Here is a 10,443-nt window from a genome sequence, read left to right on the forward strand (position 1 = left end):
AATTCCAGGCAGCTGGAATTTCCATGTACACTCCAGTTTTTAACTAGGAAACTGCCAGAAAGGACACACTTGAGATGAACGCGACCAATTCTAATTACAACTTTTATTTTTTTTGCTCAAGTCAACAACTTATTATTAAAAGAAACTCAAATCCAGGGAGAGAGGACAGCAGCAGTTCCCACCTAACATACAGAGACAGAGCTCTATTTCCAAACCTTTCTGCTTTCAGGTTTCCTTGGAGATCCCGAGTTTTTACAACACTGTCACACACTTTTATTTTTACAGTGAGATCTGGATTGGCAGTTTGCCACAAAGCTGAAGCCTGTGGGTGCAGCTAAGAGCTCCACCAAGCACTGCTGACGTATATTTTGTATATGTTGACATGGAAGGAAGGAGACATGACAGGAAGGTTCCTGTCACATCTGACACAGGGAACAGCCCCTCAGGTTTAACCACACCCAATCACAGCCCAGCACACAGGCATTCAGCTCCAGACAGAGGCAGGATTATTTAATTCCTAATTAATCAAGCTGTTTAGGCAGAGGGATATCCTCTGTTTTGCTGACTCCTCCAGGGTCAAGGGATAGGGTCAGTTCAGACCACAGCAATCCCGTGCTCAACCTTTTACACTTCCCATCCACTGCCACCTGAACAGGGCAACCAAAACATCTCAGAACTGGTCGAACTCTTTACACGGCTGTGCCACCCTGACAAAAAAAAAAAAAAAAAAAAAAAAGGAAATCCACTTTTTCCTTTCTGCAGCCACTCAGGGCATCTCCACTGAGTGCTTAACTCTGCCAACTCCCTAAGGACCAAACTCAACAGCCTCAAAAAAACCACAGAGGCCTTCTAGGACAACAAAGAGCATGGCTCAGAGACAACCCTGCAGGACAGGTCACTCAGTGACTGGGGAAGGGTCCCCATCCCCTGGCAGCACCACAGGCTGGCACTGAGGGCACCACCACGTCAGTCTCTTGAAGCCACCCGAGGGTCCAAAAGTGTCCTTCATCAGGGGATGCCCCAGGGGACACTGCTCCTTCTGGTACACCTGGGGGTGCAGCCCTTGGCCACGCAGTTTGTTGTGCAGCCACTCAGAGCTGAACTGAACAGCACAGTCCAGCAGATGCTCCAGATCTGAGACAGCCAAGAGGGAGCCTGGTGTTAATGGGTGGATCCTGGCCAGGTACAAGATCTCGTTCTTAATTATGTTCCCTGGAAGGGGCCAGAAACAAGGAGACAGTAAGGATATTTCTCATCAAGGCAATGCAGGCTGCTGGCTCCAACCTGTGATTTCTGCCTCGAGGATCACAGCCAGCAACACCATTCCCTGGACCAGAGGTGACATCCAAAGAGTAGACTTAGAGCTGGGATTGGACTGGAAGAGGTTCTCTTCCCTCTACTGTTCTTACAGACCTTAAAGATGATCTCATGCCCTCAGCTGGATCAACCAAAAGCTCTTAGATTAAAAAGAAAACTGCCCAGACATGCCCTTCTACATCTGTAGACATCCCACCCACCTTCCTCCATTTCTCTTTCTGCCCCAATTCCCCGGAACTCACCCAGCCCTGAAAAATATTTTTGGTCTAGGAGGGTGTAGCAGATGGGTTCGGGTGCACAGAGGGCACGCAGGGCCCGGCCACGGTGGAATTGCACAGACAGGATGTCAGAAGCAGGGTCAGCCCTCGGAGAGCAGCACCACAGCATCCGGCAGTTGTAGAAAACAAGGAATCCTCCACTCTCAAAGTGCAGAACCAACCTGGGAGAAGCAGGGAAGTTGGGAGTCTCTCATCAGAAACATCTCTGAACTACTTGTTACACTCTGCAGCTGGCCACTGTCCCAAGGCAAGGTGGCATCTTTAATGATTGCAGCCATCAAGCTTGGTGGGGAACCCACACAACTGGTTGAGAGTTTTTCTTTCTGCTGCCCTGTGACCCTGGATAACCAAGTTCCCAGCAGTACAGTCCACAACTCAGAGAAATTAATGTTAAAAGCAGCACAAAAAACTACATCGAAAAATACTTGTACAGAAATAAAGTCATCCTTCAAAAAAATCAAAGAATCATAGAATGGTTTAGGTTGGAAGCAATCCCAAAGATCATCTTGGGCCACCCCCTGCCATGGGCAGGGACACCTCCCACTATCCCAGGTTGATCCAAGCCCTGTCCAGCTTGGCCTTGGACACTTCCAGGGATCCAGGGACAGCCACAGCTTCTCTGGGAAGCTGTTCCTCCTTGCTCTGTACAATTCCAGTGGGATATGGGACACAAACCAGAACCATGTTTTCAATTCACTACTGCCTTCAACAGCATCACTCCAGCCTGTGATTCCAGGTGTATGAGACGTTTGCTATTTATCCAAAGCTTTTTTAAAAACACATAATTGGGAGAAACTGGCATTTTTAGGGCATTATTCAGCCTGGCATCCTAAAACGTCTCTCTTCAAGATAAAAATTTGAGCAGAGATTACTATAATCCCCAGGTAATTGCATCCTACAATTCCACTGTGGATTCTCTGGCTGAGCACACCCCACATTCACTCATGCCTTAAAAATTATCAGAGAAAATCAAGGCTAAGAGCATTCCCACACAGATTTGGTTTGGGAGAAAAGAGAAAAGTAAATACCTGGGCACAGGATCCTTCCAGTCCCCCCTTTTATTGGCTTTGTTTGCCCTCGAGAACTCGTTTGCCCGGACGCTGCCGAACATGCCAAAGTGGATGCGCAGCCAATTGCCCCGGCCCTCTGCTGCCTCTGGGGCTTCAGATCTTGAGTGCTGGGGTTCCTGCAGCTCCTCATCCTGGGAATGGGGATGTGGTGCACCAACCTGTCCTCGGGGAGGACAGTGTGCCCCACAAGCAGCCTCTCTTTGCAGCACTGTCTCGTCTGCAGTTGCTCCTAAGGGACCTTCAGCTGCCACAAATGCCAGGTACAAGTTCTTGCCGTGAACCTGAAGAAAGAGGTGGGATGTGCTGATGATCCATAAAGGATCATTCTAGAAACACTTGGGTTAGAGTGGACCTTAAAGCTCATCTCATTCCAAGCCCCTAGCCATGGGCAAGGACAACCTTCACTAGACCAGGTTGCTCTGCCCTAATCCAACGTGACTTTGAACACTTTCAGGGATAAAACCGCTGTCTGTTTCAATACAAGTGATTTATTTTCTACTACCTCTATTAGAGGGCACATCAGCCCACCCTGAACATGGGATTCATCAGCATCCAAGCCATTTCCATCAGAGCTGGGGTCATCCTTGCAGATTCCTGTCTTTGCCTGCCTGAAGCACAAGGTGTTCAGATGCCACTCAATTCTGAATCCCTCCCAGGGGCTCCCATCAGGCCCACCCGGAGACACACTCAGGGGTTTGAAACTTCTTATCATAGTTCTGATTAATCTTCCCACTTTGTGCTTGGGTGCATTTCATGCTTTTCATTTTGCTCCCCACCTTTAATCAGAGGTGAGGCTGCACCAGGGTTTGGCCAGTCAGGTCCAAATCATCATCTGGAGGTATCAGACCGGTGAAGCCCCCGGTGAAGCAGGACTGACCTAGTGTGACTTTTGACAAGTACCCACAGCACAGACACCTCAACTTAGCCAGGTGAAACCCCCAGGGAAGCATTCACAGGTTTTGCACCTTCTGTCACCCAGGTGCAGGACAATGGTGACTTCCCTCAGACTTGTCACTGATCTGTAAATTCAACTGCAGCACAGCTCACCTGGGAGTCCTGGAGCTTCAGGGCATTCAGGTCATTGATATTGAGCTTCTGGCTGCTTCCCCCCACCTTGACCACCACTTGTCCCACAAAAGGGGAGGTCAGCAGCTGGAACTTCCTCACTGATGGGCCCTCTGGCATCTCCAGCAGCTGCAGAGGGATTAGCAAGTCTTTGTCACACTCTGCCCTAGACTTGAAGGGAAGCTGCAACTCAGAAATACACAAAACATTCTCCCAATTTTCCTCCTTAAGTTCCTGTGGCAAGTCTGTGAAGATAAATAGGACTAGGAAAGTGGAAGCATTTCCATCCTAGTGTATACATATAATTTAATCCAACACAGCCCTGAACAACATACTCCAATGGCAGTTTTCACACCACAAGCAGGAATTTGGTCTGGGGAATCTCCCCAGGTCCTTTTTTCCTGGGGCAGTAGAAGGTTTCCCTGCCCACATCAGGGGAGTTGGAAGTAGATGATCTTTAAGGTCCCTTCAACCATTCCATTCTGTGATCTTATGATTAGTGACCTAGAATGAGCACAGGCCAGTGACCCATCTTTTTCCCAATACACCGTGGGAAGTGCTGCTCCCATGGAAAGCTCAGCCCTAGAATTAGAACATCTCCACCCCACTGCTTGCCCCACTGACTGCAAAGGCATGAAACCAGTTGGGGAGCATTCCTACACTCTGCTAACAGCATCTGGGAGCAGAAGGCTCTGGATGAGGGGGAGATGAAGCAGCACCATCTTGCAGTTCCTTCCAGGAAGTCACACCAACACATAAGGAGTTATTTCTGGCATGGAGCCCCATTCACTTGCAGTTCTTCTGAGGACTTCTGCTGGCTGTGGGTGTACAAGGAAAGCTCAGTTTGGCTTTCATCCCACAGTGCCAGTTCTCTCTGCAGACTAATCCCAGACACCAGCACTGACCAGAGGCTCAGCTTCAAGCTCCACAGCACTCAGTACAGGGCTCTGAGGCACCTGCACAGCTCTGAGAGAGTCTGATGAGAAAATCAACAGCAATCCTGGGGTTCCCCCACCAGAAAAGCCATTCCCACCTCATGCCAGCCATTCCTGTGCTGCAGCACAAACCAAATCCCTTTTGGAAGGGCTCAGGAGGAAAACATGTTAGGGAACATTAATTTAATGTCTTAGATCCATGTACAGATATTAAGTGGTCATTAAAATTAGAATTAGCTAGAGTAAAAGATTGAACTTTAGTCCTCTGCCTTCAAGGGCATGTGATGATTATTCACAGGCCTGCTCCAGTTTTATCCAAATAATCTGCATGTTATGTTGATTAAGAGACAGCTAAAGAGATGCTCCTGCTGCCAAAGGCACCAGCAGCAATTTGGACCCCCAGAAACAGCTGGATACAAGTCATCCAAGGAGTCTGTCCTGACTATCAGGCACTGCCTTCATGTCAGGCAGCATAGATTAAGCCTCAGGACAGCTCATACAGCCCAGAGCTCACATCCCAGGGACGTTCATTGCCTGCAGAGCTCTGACTGCTGCTAAGTCAGTTCTCCACAGGCTCCTTTGTGAGAGACTGGAAGTGCTGGGAGCTCTGTAAGGTATTAATGCTCACACTGCCCCAGCTATAGCCTGTCTGACAGCAAAGGAACACTCCTCCTCAAGAGGGAAGACTGCCCTGTTCCCCAGCACATCAGAACCACTAGCATCTGCCATCCTTATCCCACGTACCTCCCTATTTAACATTTTTACTCTACACCCACTTCAGTCTCATCCAAAGTGCTCCCCTCTCCAAGGAGGATGAGCAGGGAAACCATCCCCAGCCCTCTGAGGGCATGACACCCATCTCACCATGAGCATGACCACCTGAGCTGGTACCTCTGCAGGTGTGGGGCAGGGAGCCAGGCCTCCGGGAAAAATCCTCTCCCTGTATGGGCTCATTCCCAGTCCTTATACCCAGACAAAAGCCCAGCACCCACAGCAGAACAGAGCAAGGACAAGGCTCGCTGCAGCTCTGCCTGCACCCTGTGAATTTACACCCCTGGGCCAAGCAGGGACTTCAAGGCACAGCTCTGACCTTCCCCATACAGCCAGGGGGGTGCAGAACTCTCCCTCTTCTCACTCAGCCAAGCATCAATTTTCAGCCATCCTAAGAAAACAGGCACTGAGTTCCCACCCCCTTCTCACCCACATCGCCCCCCAGGGCAGTGAAAGCACCCACTGCTTTTCCACAAAACCCCACATTCCTGCATCCAGCTCTCATCCACCGCTCTCCCCAGGCCCGTCCTGTGCGTTCATTTGGGGAGCAGGCTGGGCAGCCTTCCCTCCATAATTCATTGCCTCCCCTCTGCAACTCACAGCCCTTCCTCTGCCCCCAGCCACCCCCCACAGCACCTCTACCCACCCTCAACAGGACCTCCTACAGCCAAACCCCTTCCACCCACTTCCTTTTATTAGGGAGGAAGATCCTCCACCCCCAAATGGCAGGGGAGCTCCCCAGTTGGCTGCCAGGGCAGGGATGGGCTGGTTCCAGGTGCTGGCGTCACTCACCCCGCGGGCTGTACCGGTCTGTGAACTGGTTGGACTGGGAAGGGAGCTGGGCAGTAGCTGGCAGGGTGATTGGGTGCTTAAGGAGAGCTGTGCTCAGTCACCTCCCACTCTGCAGGGGCACAGCCCTTGCTGACAGCCTGATTTCAGCTCGAGGGTGTTGTCTCTGAGCTCAGCTGGAAGCGTTCAGGCTGAACAAGGCTAACTGAGCAAAAGTTACAGAGAAAACCAAAAAGCTCAGTCGTGATGGTTTTTAAGTGCCCCCAAGGGCTTTTGCCCTCTCTGCTGCGTTTGGGGTGCTACCAGTACTGGGGCTTTTCCTCATTTATATTAAAATCATAGTCACAGGCTGGTTTGGGTTGGAAAGGACCTTAGGGATCATCCAGTTCCAATGGGCAGGGACACCTTCCACTAGACCAGGTTGTTCCAACCCCTGTCCAGCCTGGCTTTGAGTTGCTCCAAGCTGGGTATGTCACCACTGACTTTTTCATCCCAAATCCTATGTATAGGAGGGGGTTCTGTGTGGCTCTGGGGCTTGGAGGCAACATTGATTCTCCTTCAATGACTCATTGCCTGGGAATTCTCAGGTCTAGGCAATTAATTTACCAAATATTTTGGTTCTCATTAATAATCTAATATTTATGATAAAGGAATTTTATATAGGACAAGGAGTAATGGGTACAAGTTGAAGGAGACGAAATTTAGATTAGATATTAGGAAGAAATTACTAACTCTGAGGGTTGGTTGGTTGCCCAATGTGGTTGTGACTGCCCCATCCCTGGAAGTGTCAAAGGCCAGATTCAATAAGGCCTTGAGCAGCCTGGTCTAGTGAAGGTGTCCCTGCCCGTGGCAGGGGGTGGGATTAGATTAACTTTAAGGTCCCTTCCAACCCCTTAAATTCTATGATTTGGATGAACATTTCCACCATGAGGGTGGTCAGACACTGAACAGGAACCCAGGGAGGTGGTGGGATTTCCATCTTGGGGTGCATTCAAAATTTGACTGAACAGGGCTCTGAGAAACATGATCTCATATTTTCTGACTTAAAATTCCCTGTAATCTTTCATTGTGAGCTCTCTAGGACAGAACCCACTTCACCATTTCTTCTCCATGTGCATTTCATGTTTTCAGTATTTTATCATTTACCCCCCCACCCTCTCCAAGAAGCCTACAAGGGTAGACAGAATCGAGCAGAAACCTTCTGGTTTTATTATCATTGTTTTATTTCCATTAGTTCTAAAGGTGTAGAAGTTACGTGGATTGGTAGCCATACTACTTCATAATAGATATTTTTTTACATCTTTAAATAATTACAGCTTGTTCAGTTGGTTGGTTTCCCTCTCCCTCTTACAAATAAGTGTCTGTTTCCATGAGACCTTCCCAGATGACCTGGGAAGTTTCAAACTTTATACATGGGGAGGAAAAAAAAAAAGAAGGGCAAAACAAAACACCACCCCTGACATAGTCACAGCTTCAATGTTACATTGAGAGTTGTTGATTAAAATTCCCTTGCAATATTCCTGAGCTCCTCCTGATTGCACCCTCTCCATCCAAGCCCATAAGATTGCAAGGGATCTGTGGATCTTGTCTGATCAATTTACAAAGAATAACTGAAGTGAATCAAGATACTGCACTTCCACAAAGAGCAAAGACATTTAGAAGTGCTTACATGACCTTTCTTGGCTCCCTGTACTGGTTCTCATCTGCCCATCTCATTTTGGTGTCCATTGGGCCAGTGCCAAGGTCTGGTTTGATGCAACCAAACCTTGTACTGTAAACCCTTCAGCATCAAAATTTTCCTGATTAGGGATGATCTCAAGGGGAAAAAAATCCCACAAATGCATTTTTAAATGTGCTGAGGTGTTTTGCAGGAATGAACCCTTCCCTCTTGCTCCTCAGGGAAGGGATTGTTCTCAGTCCTGTATTTGTGTAGGACCTGGTATGGATCTCACTAGGCTCTCCAGTAATAAAAGCAATAATAAAACCAATAATTACTTTGCCTTAATGGGTCTCTAATTATTGTATGTAATTCATTCCCAAAGCAGGCTCTAACTGCTTCCCCTATCACAGGCAGGAAAGCAGAGCTCAGGTGGATCCTGGAGTTCTGTAATTGTCACCTCTTGCAGGAAGGAGCTGTGTGACCTGAAAGTGGAGGCACTTTAATCCTCTTGTCCTGTGAGTATCCCTTGGTCTGTCACTTTTGGAGTTTGCCATCCTGCATTGGCCATCCCAGCTCCTATCTGCAAGACGTGGCTCTGAGTGATTCCTGGGCTTGGAGATCACGTTCAGCCTCCCACAATGACTCCTTACATGGGAATCCCCAAATGTGAGCAATTAATTTGCCAGTGATTCTTGGAAAAATATTTCCAGCATGAGGGTGGTCAACACTGGAACAGGAACCCAGACAAGTGGTGGGATTTCTATCCTTGGGAATATTCAAAAGTTGCCTGAACAGGGCCTTGAGAGACGTGATCTCATCCCTTATGAGTTAAATTATTATTTAATTGGATCATTAGAAGCTCTGAAGAAGGGGACCCATCAATTATGGAGTGTCATCACCTGAAATGGTGATGCTGCATCTGAGGTCAGTCTCTCACCATCCTGATATCAGCATTGGCCTGAAAAAGACAAAACCTCTTGGGCCAACAGCAGCTCTGCAACAGTTTTAGGTGATTGAAAAGAACCACAGAACCTGGTGTATCCAAACTTCTGCTTTTGGTGCAGAAAGGGGGACAAAAGAACTAATTTCTACCTGTAAAGAGTTGTTCTCTACCCCTAAAGCTGTCCTCACAGCTCCCAGAGCTTCACCTTTTAAAAGCAGGTGTCTTGTTCTGTTAGCAGGGATTTATAAATGCTCCTCACTCTGTTTCAAGAGTTGTTTTTCAGGCTTTGAGGAAGGCTAAAATCCAGTTCGTAAATCTCTACCAAGGGGACATAAGGCAGATATTCTGCAGAGATTTTTTCCTTCTGGCATTATAAGCAGAGTTCTTTCTGGCATATCTGAGTGGTTTTTAAGGGCAGAAGAAAAATTCCACCAGGGAATTTGGCTTTGAGGGAAGGAGGAGGAGCACAGCAATAGGAAAGGGAAGAGCCACTGTGAGCCTCCAGACAGAAACAGAAATGGGGGTGTGGTTGGTCTGGACTTTTAATCCTCTCTAGGAGGCTCCACTCCCTCTTGGAGTTTCCAGGGTAGTTCTGGGTGTCTCAAAAGTTGGCATGAGCCACGTGGCATTTTGTGGTGCAAATTGCTGTGTTATGGCCAGGAATTCACAGCCAGATCCCAGGAGAGCTTGACTGCCATTTAAAAAGGGATTTACTTCAAGGAGGAGTTTGGCTAAAGATCTTCCTGCCAATGGAGAAACACCTATGTGTTTTCACCTCAAATTCATATTTTTCAGTGCTATTTCTGGCCTCTTCTCTAAAGCCTAGCAAGTCTGAACAAAATCACAGAATTTCATTTATTTTTATTCATGTTTCATGAATGTCTTTCCCTCATCTGCAATTAGTACTAATGAGGCTAAACACTGCCTTAGCTCTGCAAGACAGAGTGGTGCAAACAGCACCCAGCTGTTCCCATGGCATCATTGCCATGGTGTTTTTCTCTAGGGAGTGTGGAGGCTCTGCCACCCCTCCAAAACCCTGCAAATCTGAGCTGTGGAGAGAATGGGGAATGCAGGAGGGTCCAGGACTCTCCAGTCACGACCAGTCCAGTTGAATCCTTCTCCTTAGAGAAGCTTTTACATCAGTGGGAGGAAAAGGGTGAGTTTAAACAAAGACAACACAATGCCATTCTTTTGCTTCAAACCTGTCCATGGCTCTCCTCTTCACCAAGCCATGTTCCTTAGTTTGTGTGGAAGAACACTCCTTGTGGGAGTGTTAAACAGTGGGAGACACAGGGTGGCACATTGGGGAGCGTTGAACAATCCCCATTAGAGATTTTTCACTTGGTACTTCTGTACTCAAGTTCTGGGTGCAGGGAGGAAAAGAGAGGAGCTGGGGAGGAAAGAAGGGTAACAGAGCTTGGGAGCAGATAGAAACAAGAGTGAAGAATCTTGCAGGATGAGGTCTCCCAGGAACTCTCTGTGTGGACAGGCAAAGCTGTCCTTCCTTGGAAATGTTGATGCAAACATCATGGGAAGCATTTGCTGAAGCACTTGGACTGCCCAGGGGAGCTGTGGCGTCAGCTGTGATGGAGTTTGAGTTTGTTAAACCAGAGGC

General features: G+C 48.1%; 1 protein-coding gene across 1 annotated transcript; it reads right to left on the reverse strand.

Moving 5' to 3' along the window:
* Positions 1-802: 802 nt before the first annotated feature.
* On the reverse strand, positions 803-3,865 carry NEIL2 (nei like DNA glycosylase 2). The gene is made up of 4 exons (XM_014892569.2): positions 3,713-3,865; positions 2,624-2,946; positions 1,560-1,756; positions 803-1,212 (listed from the first exon to the last, which is right to left on the reverse strand). The coding sequence occupies exons 1-4, from the start codon at positions 3,848-3,850 to the stop codon at positions 896-898; spliced, it is 975 nt and encodes a 324-aa protein (XP_014748055.2). The 5' UTR covers positions 3,851-3,865; the 3' UTR covers positions 803-895.
* Positions 3,866-10,443: the final 6,578 nt, after the last annotated feature.

This window comes from Sturnus vulgaris, chromosome 3, assembly GCF_052056855.1.
Source record: "Sturnus vulgaris isolate bStuVul1 chromosome 3, bStuVul1.hap1, whole genome shotgun sequence".
In the NCBI taxonomy this organism is placed as follows: domain Eukaryota; kingdom Metazoa; phylum Chordata; class Aves; order Passeriformes; family Sturnidae; genus Sturnus; species Sturnus vulgaris.